The 14378-nt window shown below is 51.7% G+C and overlaps 2 protein-coding genes across 7 annotated transcripts in view; one reads left to right on the forward strand and one right to left on the reverse strand.

Annotated features, from left to right (window-relative positions):
- CABLES1 (Cdk5 and Abl enzyme substrate 1) overlaps nucleotides 1-12582 on the forward strand; it is a 111984-nt gene extending 99402 nt beyond the window's left edge. For all 4 annotated transcript variants that reach the window (XM_084964377.1, XM_084964378.1, XM_021097743.2 and 1 more), the window contains 3 exons: nucleotides 8174-8280; nucleotides 9373-9580; nucleotides 11189-12582. In XM_084964377.1, the coding sequence (XP_084820503.1) occupies nucleotides 8174-8280; nucleotides 9373-9580; nucleotides 11189-11329 (456 nt within the window). In that variant the 3' untranslated portion in view covers nucleotides 11330-12582. The remainder of the gene's footprint in view (nucleotides 1-8173; nucleotides 8281-9372; nucleotides 9581-11188) is intronic.
- The window catches only part of TMEM241 (transmembrane protein 241), a 102259-nt gene continuing 100097 nt past the window's right edge, over nucleotides 12217-14378 (reverse strand). For all 3 annotated transcript variants that reach the window (XR_014807764.1, XR_002345438.2, XR_014807769.1), the window contains one exon: nucleotides 12217-12546. The gene's annotated coding sequence lies outside the window, so the exon portion shown is untranslated. The remainder of the gene's footprint in view (nucleotides 12547-14378) is intronic.

Here is a 14378-nt window from a genome sequence, read left to right on the forward strand (position 1 = left end):
CACGGAAACACCAGATCCGAGCCGCGTCTGCAACCTACACCACAGCTCACGGCAACGCCGGATCATTAACCCACTGAGCAAGGGCAGGGACCAAACCCGCAACCTCATGGTTCCTAGTCGGATTCGTTAACCACTGCACCATGACGGGAACTCCTGTCACCACTCAATTTTAAGGCATTTTCGTCATCCCAGCATGAGGCTCCGTGGTCTTAACCACCTCCTAGGAAGCCACTGACATACTTTCCGTCTCTGTAGACGTACCTGTTGTGGACATTTCACAAAGATGGAATCACACACCATGTGGTCTTTTGTGCCTGGCCTCTTAGTATAACGTTTTCAAGGTTCATCCATGTGGTTACATGCCTTACTATTGTGGAAGGTTTTTAACTTTTTTTTTTAATCCTATGAAAATAATATAAAATGAAACCGTGCTTCACATGTGACCCAAGATGTTGCCGCATCTGCTTCCTTGCTGTGTATTTGTCTCAGAGCTTCAGTGATGGCTTTGTGATTTTTTTCACCCTGACGCTGCACGCACAGTTCATCAGCTTGCACTCTGAGACCACCCTTTAAGAAGCATGTGTTTAAAAATGCGTCCAAATGCCATCTGGGTATGTGTGACCTCGGGGCCACCTCCCACCAGTGTCATCTCGGGTGGGTAGACCCCTGTTCCAGAAGTTTCTGTAGTACCTGGTAAACATCTGACCCCGTCGCTGAAACTTGGAACGTGCTCTGCACACCTGGTCAGCCCCCGAGTGGTGTCATCCCAAAGCAAAGCAACAGATCCCACGTGCATCTCTTCCATCTGCAAAGCATTTCCTTTCGGTGAGAGAACCTGCAAGAGCTGCCGGCCTGAGTGCAAGGGAGGAGGTTAGATGCAGGAGTCTGTGTTTGAAATCCGAGGGATAGAAACTAGAGCAACAAACCCAGCCTCAGGCCACGCAGGCCGTCTGCCCGTACCTGTCTTGTGATTTACTGTTTTCTTAGGGAGAAAGAGTAAGCATAGGACAGTCAAAATGGCCAGTGGTGTGTGGTTAGATTGATTTCATCAAGGCTCCGCTTACCTTAGCAAGATAGCGCGTCTGCTTGCCGGTGCCCAGCTGGGCTCAGAGCCCTGAGGGGCATGGGACAGGTGCAGTGGAAGCCAGGGAGCCCCTCTTGTGTGGTGGCTCTTGGTGCTGGAGGAGTGGCAGGTGTCACTCTTGTACCCCTCCTCTGTGTCACAGGCCAGGAACACAAGCCTTGGAGGGGCTCCCTGCTGCTTCCATGTAGCCCTGTGACAAGAGCCCAGCTCCTGTGGAGTGTTCTGTCCCCAGGGGGCTCCCCTGACCCAGGATATGAGTCTATGCTAACATGTATTCGGAGCTGCTCTGAGAAGTCCCAGGGAGATTTGGGGGTGGAAGGAAAGGGAGCCTTACCAGCCCCCATGTGGAAGCACCATCTCAGTTATTTCTGTAGGAGTCAGACCAGCAACCTGTTAGTCGGAGCCCCTTATTCTTATCAAGCATTGTCACTGGGGCATAGGCGACTCCCCATCCACACCTGCTGACTCCCTTTCCCCCTTGCTTGCCGCCACCCACCTCTGTTGCACCCAGCCCCACCTGAGGGGCCTTCACTTTAGGGCATTCTGGTGCCATGGGCCAGAAATGGGCCCAAGTTCTGTTCCGTGGGGGCTCCCTCCCTTCTCTTGTGATGAGTCGAGCCTTTATTAGTTTTTGTAAAAAGCCAGAGGTGTCTCAGTGTCTCCGCCATAGGTGCGGTAGACTCTTCCAGTTGGAGAACTAGGTGCTGGTCTTAGCATCGCTTCCCGTTGTCTCAGAAGGGATGCAGGGCATCAGCCTCCTCACTGGGCCTTCCTAATTCTACCTCCATCTCTGGAAGGGCAGGCTGGGCAGGGCTCCTTTCTGACTTGCATCTCCTTAGACCTTCTGCGTGTTTTATGGTCTCCTCCTCCCAGCTGACCTCCCTCTTCCCCTCTCTGCAGCTGCGCACACACAGCTTCCCTGCAGCCAGGCAGCTGCAAGAAGGTGCATTTACACCATCTCTCACCCCTTTGGCAAAATACAAGTGCCGAGAATGGAGCTGCCTGCCCCTCGCACAGCCTGGCCCAGCTGTCACCCACACAGTGTCCTGCCTCTGGAAAATCCCATGGCCTGGAATTTGGTGGCACTGAACGCAGGGGTCACTTGGTCTGTCCCAGACCAGAAGGGGACCACAGCCCATTTATGAGCACATCTATTCGTAGGGATGTGAGTGCACTGGCAGAACCCTGGTGTTGTGACTTGTGAGTCTTTTTTTTTTCCTTTGTGTTTTTTGAGAGCCGCACCTGCAGCATATGGAGGCTCCCAGACTAGGGATCGAATTAGAGCTGTAGCCACCAGCCTACACCACAGCCACAGCAACGCAGGATCTGAGCCACATCTGCGACGTACACCACAGCTCACGGCAACACCAGATCCTTAACCCACCAAGTGAGCCCAGGGATCAAACCCATATCCTCATGGATACTAGTCGGGCTCATTACCGCTGAGCCACGACGGGAAGTCCTGTTACGAGTCTTTATAAACCATGCAATCAGACTGACAGGGAACTGGAACAAAGCGTGCCCCCCCTTTTACTTCTTCTCTCAAGTTAGAACGAGTGAGTGGCTGGGGGCCCACTGAACCCATTCCTGCAGCTCAGCCTCTGGCACTGCCTCCTCAGCTCACCCCGATCCCTGGGAAGACAACCACTGTCTCGGCCGGTGGGGAGGGAACGTGGGGAGGTCCAGCCTCTAAAGGATGTCGTAAGGCTCCCTCCAGACATATAGGACCACACAGGAAGTCATGGCCACTATGTTCCAGAAAGTGTGTCCTAGAGGGAACCAGCGCTGAGGACAACGGGGACTGTCATCCCCCTGGAAGTTGCCTGAGGGGTGATTCTTCCTGTTTGTGGCACCTGGCCCGTGCTGGCTGGGGTGAAACAGTGGCCTTCAGTGTAGCATATGTGCAAGGCCCTGCCGAGCAAGGCCTGGGAGGAGATCATCACTTTGAAGGCCCCCCCCCCCAGCCACTTGGATCGTGTGCCCTGAAGAGCCCCACACATCTGGTGCCCTATGGTTGCCCACGTAAAGCACACGACAGAGAAGCCAGGTAAATAAATTGAGGCCCAGAGAGCCTGAGCCGCATGCAGTACTGTCCAGATACCGAGTAGCAGAGCTGGGGTTTAAACACAGGGGTCTGGCTCCAGAGTCTGGATCTTCCCACGCTGAGCTGCAGCTCAGAGAAGCAGAGATAAGAGCAAGACTGAGAGAAAGCTTGGAGTTCCTGTTGTGGCTCAGTGGGTTAAGGACCTGGCGTTATCTCTGTGAGAATGTGGGTTCAATTCCTGACCTTGCTTAGTAGGTTAAGGATCCAGCGTTCCTACAAGCCGCGGATGCAGCTCAGATCCGGTGTTGCTTGGCTGTGGCACAGGCCGGCAGCTGCAGCTCCCATTCTACCCCTGGCCCAGGAACTTCCATATGCCGCATGTGCAGCCAGGTGAAGGAGCGAGGGCAGAACGAAAGGGCCCCCTCAGACCAAGGCGAGGGCCAGCACCTACTGCCTGGGACAGAGTGGGGGCCTCGCAGTTGGGGCATCATCCTGGGAGGAAGAGCCGGGATCAGAGGCTACACACTGGCACCAGCAGGAGCAGGCACCACTACTGTGGGTGGAATTGTGTCCCCAAAAAGAATGGCACAAGTCTAGCCCCCAGTACCTCGGAATGTGACCTGTGCATAGGTTGTTTGCAGAGCTAGGATGAGGCTGCTTATAAAAATAAGAGCATCTTCTGCAAGGTCTGGGCTCAGAAGTGGGCTGAGCCCTTCTTGTCCCACCTCCAGGGCTGCAAGCTGAGCTGTGTTGTTGATGCTCACGGGGTCCTTTGAAAGCTAGGACTGGTCAAGCAGTGGTGTGGGAAGACCCCCAGTGCTGCAGTGAACTGATGACATGGGTACCTTTAGGGGAAGTAGAGCTCTGTCCTCATCCCAAGTCCTGCCAGTGGGGTTCTGTCACAATAGTGGTAAGTGCCATCAATGAAAACCATGTATACATCAGTTACGGTTCAATTACAAAGCACAGCTTCCACTCAAGCTAGTTTCCAAAGAAAGGGATTTATTACAGGGTACTAAACAGCTTATAGAACCACCTGGGAAGCTGACAAAACAGCCGAAGTTGGGATTTCAGGAATTATCCCCAAACCATACTGCAGAACCAGGTCGCCAGGGGAATCCATACCAGCTGTCAGCTCTGGGTCTAAGAGTGCAGCCACCTCCAGCACCTGCTCCTGCTGTGGGCATTAGATCCCTGCTGCCCTGCTGTGCTCTACACCTGACAGTGGAAGCCAGGATTCTAGGACTCCTGCCAAGACTCTTGGCAGCAGAAACAATAGAAATGCAGCCTCTGCTTCAGCTCTGCTCTCTGACACCAGTGCATCGGACGGAAGGAACTGGAATCGTATTTGGAATCCTAGCTGCAAAGGAGTCGGGAAGTACAGGAAGGCATCCGTGAAGGGGTTGGATGTCCAGGCCATAGTGTGTAATGGAGGAGAGTCACTGGGGTTGAGGGAAGATGATCCTGCAGAAGTGGCATTGCAAGCCAGGCAAGGAGGATCCGATTCACAGAAAAGTCACCTGGGCAACATCTCGGGGCCGAGAGCGGGCCCCGCCCTCAAACACTGACTCAGTGGGACTGGAGCCCAGCCCAGTTTGCTGCCTTCTCCCCTGTTGTGTTCTCTGTAAGATTCGCCAGGGTCCTTTAGGCGCATGATGTTCTCTGTGTTTGATCTTTGAGATAAACCCATGAAGAAGCCCATCAGGTATTCTTATCTCATACATAGAAGAGGAAGGCGAAACTCAGAGAGGTTAAGCTGCTTTCTCCTGACTCACTGGAGGTGGAGCCGCCAGCCACCATGGCAGCCCTTTCTACCTGCCAGCTGCCTGGAGCTGCTCCCTGCTGCTGCTAAGTGCTGCTCTTTCAGTCTGATTAAGACCTGGAAAGCAGTGCTCCCTGCCTCAGTGGGTGCAAGCCCCATCACCTCTCTGACCCTCTGTTTCCTCATCTGTAAGGTCAGATGCTGGAAGGCACTTGCAAACTCCTCTTTTGGCAATGGGAGCCTCCTTTCAAGAAAAGTGTTGCAGAGTTCCCATTGTGGCTCAGCAGGTTAAGAACTCAACTAGTATCCATGAGGATGAGGGTTCAGGCCAGGGCCTTGCACAGTGGGTTAACGATCTGGAGTTGCCATGAGCTGCAGCATAAGCTCGCAGATGCGGCTCAGACCCCGTGTTGCTGTGGCATAGGCTGGCAGCTGCAGCTCCAATTCAACCCCTAGCCTGGGAACCTCCATATGCCGTGGTGCAGCCCTGAAAAAGAACAGAGAGAGAGAAGTATTGCATGAATCTACATTTAAGACAGAAAAGCAGCACTGCTGTGTTCACGGCAGGTAGGGATGTGACCCCCAACAAAAGCTGGCGCCTCTTTCTTTGAACTATCTGACATTGCTGCAGACCTTGGGACTCTCATCTGCAGAGGAAGAGCAGGAGGGGCCGTGTCTGGGAGGTCAGGATGTGGGGAGGGGTGGGAAAGAGGGTGGGGGGCTGGGTGCGTAGGAAATAGACGAATTGGCTGATTGGCCAATAGGCCAGCTTGAGGTAAACGTGTTAGAAGTGGTCCCCCGTTCTGCTGCCTCTTTCCTAAATGAAAAATCTTACATCCTCTTCCACCCAGAGGAGACGTTTGAGATGACAGGCATGTCTTAGAGGGCTGCCCCAGGGAAGGCGTCCACTCTTCTGACCTTGGCAGTAAAATGTGTGCACCCCCTTCACTGCCCAGCAGAGCCGCACTGCACATGTCCACACACGGCAGTTGCACGGCTTTGTGACCACTTCCCTGCCCCTCCCCAGCGTGTCGCGTGTACACGTGGCAGCTACCAGGGTGAACGTTTCCTGGGCCAGCTGAGGGAGAGCCTTCCTGGTTAGACCAGAAAAACCACACGTCTGAGGAAGAAGTCGTGGCAGTGCACCTACCGAGTCCACTTCTGTCCAGAATTTGGGAAAACTCTGAACAAGCTTGATGGAATTGTGTGAGTTAATACAGCTGTGGTTTGCCCTTATTCACCAGAGAAGCCACGAAGGTGCCGCTGAGATCAGAGTGAATTTGGACATGCAGGCTGTTTGCCTGCTCTTGGTTATAAAGTGACCCAGAGGCATACCCTGTGCCTGTTCTGAAACTGTGTCCAACCCAGCATCCTCTGGATGTTACAGAAAGCCACCAACTTTTTTTTTTCTTTCTTTTATCTTTTTAGGGCCACACCTGCGGCATATGGAAGTTCCCAGGCTAGGGGTTGAATCAGAGCTACAGCTGTTGGCCTACACCAAAGCTCACGGCAATGCCGGATCCTTAACCTGCTGAGCGAGGCCAGGGATCAAACCCGAAACCTCATGGATACTAGTTGGGTTCGTTAACCACTGAGCCATGACGGGAACTCTGAAAGCCACCAACTTTTGTTATAGCCGTGGAGGAAATCGTGGACACGACTTCTGGAAAAGGCTGGGCACTCTCCTGAGAAAAGGCTGGCAGCGACATCCACAGGAATCAGCCTTATCATTTGTGCTTTCTTCTTTCTCTGGCTTTTCCTGACAAAGGTTATCACCTGTAACCAGCCAGGACAGGCATTACATGTTGTCACAGCCCTTGGACACTCCTGTGTAGGTGGGATAAGATTAACCTGGTGAGGGAATTCCCTAGTGGCTCAGCAAGTTAAGGATTTGGTGTCGTCCCTGCTGTGGCAAGGGTTCGATCCCTGGCCTGGGAACTTCCATGTGCCATAGACATGGCCAAAAAAAGATTAACCTAGTGAGATCCAGCCAGACTGTTTAATTCAGAGTTAACAGTGTAAGGTGCAGAGAAGCAAGAGAGATTGAGGTAAGCAGAGAAGGCTACAAGGAGCCAGTCTTTAACAATGGATGGAATTAGGAAGGGGAAGACGAAGAGGGGAAACCTCGAGGTTCAAAGGACTGTTAATAATGGCTAATGTTAGGAGTTCCCACCGTGGTGCAATGAGATCATCGGCATCTTGGGAGCGTTGGGACAAGAGTTCAATCCCCAGCCCAGAACAGTGGGTTAAGGATACGGCATTGCCACAGCTGCAGCTCAGATCGTGACTTCAGCTCAGATCTGATCCCTGGCCCGGGAACTTCATACCTGCGGGACAGCCAGAAATGAAGAAAAACAATAATGATAATAGCTAACATGATATACCTGCATTGGAGTATTATCCAAGCTTAGGAAGAGTGGGGATTCTGATACATGATACAATCTGGATAAACCTTGAGGATATGATGCTCGATGAAGTAAGCCAGACACAGAAGGACAAATTCTGTGTGACTGTAGAGACAGAAAGTTGAATGGTGGTTTCCAGGAGGAGCTGAGGGGAGGGAATGGGGAGTCGGTGTTTCATAGGGACCGAGCTTCACTTGTGCAAGATGACACCTGTGTCTGGAGGTGGGTGGTGGTGATGGTTGTACAACAGGATGAATACACTTAATAACACTGAACTGCACACTTTGAAACAGTTAAAATGGTAAATTTTTGTCATGTATTTTTCCTCACTTAAGAAAATAAATTTAAAAGCTAAGAGCTAACATTTGTCACGAAGTTGGTGTATACCGAGCATTGCACAGAGATTTCTCATGTAGTTCTTGAAATAGCCGTATGAGGTCGGCGCCGTTGCTGTTTTCTTCGGATAAATGTGAACAGGTTGGGGTCATTAAATACACCGTACCTCCCACAGCCAGACACAACTAGTGGTGGTCCAGTGAGGATTGTACCCGGACCTGTACGAGTCCAGATCACACTGTGTGAAGAACCGACTGGCATGCAGGCCTTGAAAGAGGACCCCCCGCCCCCCCAGCAGGCACTGACTCCTGGAGGCTGGAGTTTCTGACTGTCACGGGGTCCTGTGGATGGCCGGGGTTTCCATCCCCCTCCAGAGGCCCTGCCCAGCCAGGCTCCTGCATCTAGCAGAGCCCTGGAGGTGGCTCCTGTCTGGGTTCCCCATTGCTGGGAGTGTTTGCATGTGAAGGTCCGCTGTTCCTTGCACACAATGATCACCCGTGACCTGTAGTTTAAGGAGTAACCTGTCACCCAATCTGTTACAGACCACAGTCATTGACTATGTGAAGCCCTCGGATCTCAAGAAAGACATGAACGAGACTTTCAAGGAGAAGTTTCCTCACATTAAGTTAACACTCAGCAAAATAAGGAGGTACGTGAGGAGGGGAGGTATGTGAGCTTTGCCGCAGGCCCCTCCCATTCTGCACTAAGCCCATGCTTTGTACAATGCATCTTCCTTTTGTTCTGGGCAAGTGAAACGTGGCCACATTCAGCAATAAGAGGCTCGTTTGATGCTGGCTGACTGGTGCCTGGAGGCGAGAGAGCTGCAGAGGCTGGACAGTGGTAGAGCCTTTGACAGGAACTGAGAAGGATCTAGGCAGGGACAGTTCCTTATGCAGGAATCTTTGCATACAATCTGTGGCTCCCAGTTTAGTAAGATTTATGTTAGGGAGAACTCAGGTTAGGATAGGATAGTTCCTGCTTTCTCAAAGGCAGGCAAAAATGAAGAGTTCGCATCCTAGAGTTTGAGGTGACTCTTTACCCACAGTCGTCCACCTAGAGGTGACAGCCAAGCCCTATCTGTCAGCAAACAGCCAAAGCAAAGTCAGCAAGATTTTAGGGTGTGTGTGTGTGTGTGTGTGTGGAGAGAGAGAGAGAGTGGGGGTTAGGCTATATGCAGACATGGTGTTGGAATATGTGCCAGCCTTCACACGTGGGTATCCCAGTCCTGATTTGGTTCCGGCAAGTTCCTAGCCAAAGAGGTGAGGGAAGACTGTCTTCGCATTTTGTTGGCTGGCAGCTTTCCTAAGAAGGCCATCGCTGTACTCTTAACCTGTCCCCTCTTCTGCCATAGTTAGCGACCACATTGGGACCGGGTACCAAGTGCCTAATTTACCTCAGGAGCTGTTTCTCCAGAATGACCCTCATTTCCCTCTGTCACTGTGGATGAGCCCACTCCTAGTTTCCAGACCCTCAGGCATCCACTCGGGTTCCCCCTGGTCCTGGGGCCACATGGTCTATGCGGCTTGACCAACAGAGAAGGGTCCTAAGCCCCAGCGACGGAAGTCTGTGGCCACGTGAAATGTAACTCTGTCACTCTTAGGGCTTGAATCCCATTCCATGTCGCCCTTCTGGGAATGAGACAGAGAAGATGCTCTCAAGACAGGCCATCTTTTTTTGAGGGGGGGTCCCCTGAAAGTCCAGCTTCTAACCAGACTCTTCCCTCCTTCCCATCTCTCTCTAGCCTGAAGCGAGAGATGAGGAAGCTTGCCCAGGAGGACTGTGGCTTCGAGGAGCCCACGGTGGCCATGGCCTTTGTCTACTTTGAGAAGCTCGCCCTCAAGGGAAAGCTAAACAAACAGAACCGGAAGCTTTGTGCCGGGGCGTGCGTGCTCTTAGCAGCCAAAATCGGAAGCGACCTCAAAAAACATGAAGTCAAGCATTTAATTGACGTAAGTGGGCTGGGTCCCAGTGGCTGCAGAGGAGAGCCTGCTGGTAACTCTGCCCCGGGAGAAGTTCTGAGTCCTGGTACCAGCAAAGGGCTGAGGCCAGCCCTTCTGAAGGGGACATCAGACTCCACATCTCAGGGATGGGATGTCAACATAGGAACTTTGGGGTGACAGTCCGTAAAAGGGGCCCCACCACACCACGGGGGCCTTGTGGGGAAGCTGCAGGGTCAGCCAGGTCCCAAGGTGTCAAAGCATCAAAATACAGAAAATAAAAGACATGATTAATACAATGGCCCATGTGTCTAGCTGTGCAGCTGTCTTTTTAAAATTTTTTTATTTTTTTAATAGCTGCACCTGCAGCATATGGACATTCCCAGGCTAGGGGTCAGACGGGAGCCACAGCCACAGCAACACAGGATCTGAGCCGCATCTGCAACCTACACCACAGCTCATGGTAATGCCAGATCCTTAACCCACTTCGTGAGGCCAGGGATCAGACCCATATCCCCATGGACACCATGTTGGGTTCTTAACCCACTGAACCACAGTGGGAGCACCAAGATGTCTCTCTCGCTTTTTTTTTTTTTTTTTTTTTTTTGTCTTTTACGGCTGCACCTGTGGCATAGGGAAGTTCCCAGGCTAGGTGTTGAATCAGAGCTGCAGCTGCTGGCCTCCGCCACAGCCACAGCAATGCAGGATCCAAGCTGTGTCTATGACCTACACCACAGCGCACAGCAACGCCAGATGCTTAACCCACTGAGTGGGGCCAGGGATCAAACCCGCATCATCATGGATACTAGTCAGGTTCGTTACCGCTGAGCCACAATGGGAACTCCCAAGATTTTTCTTTTTAATTAAACAAAAGCTGAGTTTAAGCCAGAGCCGAATGTATTCTAGCAAAAGTGAGGCCTTCCCTACCCACCCTTACCCCAATTTTTCTCCATTCCTGCTCTGGCAGCCCCTGCAGCTGGCAGGGACCAAGAAGCAGTGCAGGAACCCACCCCTGGGGTGTGGGCTCAGCCAGTCAGATACACACAAGCTGTGTGATCCTCTGAAAGGGAGGCAACCTCACCAGCACTTGGTTCTCGAGCATAAGATGAAAGACCCAAACTACATATAACCAGCTCGTCCAACCCTGAACTTACCACGTGGTTATTTTTGTTGTGGATGATCTGCTATGTTACTAGTCTTACATCTAAGCTCAAATAAGAAGATTTTGAGTCTCTGCTGTCTGAATCTCAGCATTGCAGTTCACTGCCCATGTCACTTTGGACAAATTACTTAACCTCTTGACCCTGCCTTCTCATCTGTAAAATGGAGAGAAATGTTACACTGACCTTGTAAGATTATTGAGAGATTAAATGAAGTCGCAGGATGTCCCTCAGGCTTCTGGCAGACTGTCAGTCCTCAGGCAGGTGTGATTGTGATTCCCTCTCCACCAGAACTGGGAGCAAGAAACAACAGGTCCCTCCCTTTATTCCTCCACTGTCTAGCCCGAAACAGGTTTCTCTGTAAACACTCACTGACTGATGGGTACAGAGGTTACCTGTGGAGAAGACCTAGGATTTCTATTTCAGAGCTAAAATGGTTTTGGTTTTCATTCCGTTGCAGAAACTGGAAGAGAAGTTCCGGCTGAATAGACGAGAACTGATTGCCTTTGAATTCCCAGTGTTGGTGGCCTTGGAATTTGCCCTCCATCTGCCAGAGCACGAAGTCATGCCCCATTACAGACGCCTGGTCCAGAGCTCCTAGCCCAGGCCTCCCGGGGGGGCCAGGGACGACGTCCTCTGAGCTCAGTGGGGCAGCACTGACTACTGGAAATGCAGGAGTAGAACTCAACACAGCAAATGTTTTTCCTCTCGACCTGTTTTTGTGTAGAAGCAAGACTGGAAACTTTTCAGGGAGCCTTCAGTCTGGCCAGCCTTGCTGCGCCCTGAACTGTTCACTGCTCAGCAAAGAAGGGGAGACCCACGCAGAAGACGGCTCTCCCATCTCGCCACTCGCAAGATTTCCTAGCTGGCACCGCCCAGGCTTCCTCGAGGCCACACACAGACCTTGCAGGAATGGTCCAGGGACTTCTCTACAGACCCATTCCACCTTGGAGTGTGAAGGCCGAGAGCAGAGCGAGGAAGAGAATGTGCAGACGTTGGGGGAAAGCTTCTAAAAGATACTTTCACTGCATCAAAAGAGCGTGCCAATCTATTTTTGTATCCGCTGTCGAAAGTGCACTTTCCCCCTGGGGGCGGATGAGCGAGGGTGAGCGTGTGTGTGTCTGAGATGCCGCATCAGCCCTCCACCTCCAGGGCCAGCCCCACCCACTACAGAACTGACCTCAGCCAGGGGTCAGGAGCCAGGCTGACCTTCAGCAATTATTCCAGACCATCTCTGGGTAACAGTCACTCCGTACCAGATTGACATCGTCTGCCCTTAGAAAATGACACGGTTTCTGTTACTGCTCTTGCCACCATTGGGACGAAGAAGACAGTTCTCACTGTCGGATGGACTGTGGGGAACGGCGTGGCATATGGCACTCTGTCCCTTTCCACTGTCTCGCCCTGTGTGTACATCGAACCTGCACACTTCCCCCCTTGTGGAGATGCTGGGGTTGGGCTCCGTGGTGTGCATTCCTGTGCTCTATGTTAGAGTGCATCATGGGCACATTTATTGTGCTATATATAGACATATACATATATATAAAGCATTTTATAAAATCCAGAATAGGGGAAAGGCACATGATTATTGTTTTGAGGCTTTGACAACTGGGACAAACTGCGTCTTGAGCTGTGGTTGAGTCCATCAAAGAGGCAGCAACTCTTATTGCCACGTCCCCAGGGCTGTTCGTGCAGTTTTAATTATAACTTGTACCGATTTGCTGGGATGACCCAAAAGGAGGCACCTTACCATGCTGTCACCTTGTAGCTGCGAGAGGTGCCCGCTGGGGTTCACCAGACTGACAGAAACCTGTGGCCCTGTAAAAAGAATTAAAATATTTTAGTGTTTCTATAGCCATGTATGTGTATGTGTAGACACGGAAGTGTTACCTGTCACCTGTTGCCCTGCATTACGGATTCGCCTGCCACCCTCCCCTCCTGGATTTCACACACAGACTCAGAGTTTCTCCGTCACCCCCAAGAACAGGTGACGGGGGAAAGGAGCATACCCAGCTTTAGTTAACAGGGCTTGAAAGAGTCTGACAGTCACAGGTGGGAGGAATTCAAGGAGTGTCTGGGGCGAGCAAGCAAGATGCTTGCCTTCTGCAGAGTCGTAGACAGAACAGAGTTGAGTCCTAAATATTTTACTGAGAACTATCCGGAGCTGGCTTCAGTTGCACGGTGATCCTGTTGAAGGGTTTGATGTACCTGATCTCTTTGGCTCCATAGATTATTACAATGTAGGAGGCACCTGTTTATGAGGCAAATTTGAAAGGAAGCACAGAGTGTGCAAAGCATCTCCATCACCCAAATGGAGAATGCGCTTGGCCTCTGCTGCTGCCTTTCGCCTGCAGTTCCCTGATGAGCCCTTGGGTTCCCAGCCCACTCAGCTCCCTGGTGAGTGCCTGGCAGGTGACGAGCCTTCCTGAGAAGCAGGGCCGCTGGCACCTAGAAATTTCCTGCAGAGCTCCCCACTGTCCATCTGTCTTGAGTCTCCTGCCAAGCTATGGGGACATGGGATGGGTGACACAGGCCACCAGCCCAGATGTGGGGAAGGCAGGATCCTGTATCCTTCCTGTGTCTGAAAATGAGGCTAAGTTTCTTCGATTTGAGGCAGTTTGGTGTTTAGCATTTATGAGGTGGACTTAAGCTGTGGGTCTATTTTCTTTTAAAGATTTATCTTAATTTAAAAGTCTGTTTTGGGAGTTCCCATTGTGGCTCAGCAGTAATGAACCCGACAAGTATTCATGAGGACACTGGTTCGATCCCTGGCCTTACTCACTGGGTTAAGGATCCGGTGTTTCGGAGAGCTGCAGTGTAGTTCACAGACGAGGCTCAGATCTGGCATTGCTGTTGCTGTGGTGTAGACCAGCAACTACAGCTCCGATTCAACCCCTGCCCTAGGATCTTCCATATGCCTCAGGTGTGGCCCTAAAAAGAAAAAAAAAAAAATTCTTCAATTCTTTTTGTCATGCACCCAGCAGGCCTTTTTTGCACTCCCCTTACCCTGCACAAACCACTCGGTAGCACCAGTCCTGCCTTGCTGATGTGGGAACAGGAGAGGTTGGAGGTGCGTATCCCCTTCATTCCCCTAACAGCACCCCTGCTGCTGAATTCCTTGGCTTTCCCAGGCATGTCCAGTTTGGGGCTGAATGGCCAGATCTCATGATCCAACCCCCTACCCCCACTCCGTAACACTTCTACCCTGAAGCCTCCCTGCTTCCCTTGCCATCTGCAAAAGCAGAGGAAGGGTAGGCTGGAGCAAATCAGGTTTGACCCAGGTAGTTGTATTACGTGTTAATTGTGTTCACTGTCCAGTGATGGAAGAAGTCCTTCAAAGAGAGAGGTTTGGGAGCATCCAGGGGCTGGATCCTAGGGGAGTTTATCTCTGAGGGGCTGTCGGGACCATCTGGTTAAGGACAGGGCTGGCCGGGTCACGGCAGGTCAAGGGCTGAGAGCTGAACCAGGGAGGAAACATCAAAACTATAAATCTGGAGTCACACATTGTCAACACCAACTTAAAAGTGGCTTCCAGGAAAGCAAACTACAAGGTAGAACCAGGCAAAGCGGTATAAAAGAAGCTAAGCTGATAATGGAAGTTGGAATGGTCCTCTTACTGCCAAAGGAACCCCAAGCAGAATGTGAGAGGG

The sequence above is a fragment of the Sus scrofa genome, chromosome 6 (genome assembly GCF_054392235.1).
Source record: "Sus scrofa isolate SSC_HxYL_T2T_F1_AM1 chromosome 6, Sscrofa_HxYL_maternal_Yorkshire_Landrace_v2.0, whole genome shotgun sequence".
Taxonomy (NCBI): domain Eukaryota; kingdom Metazoa; phylum Chordata; class Mammalia; order Artiodactyla; family Suidae; genus Sus; species Sus scrofa.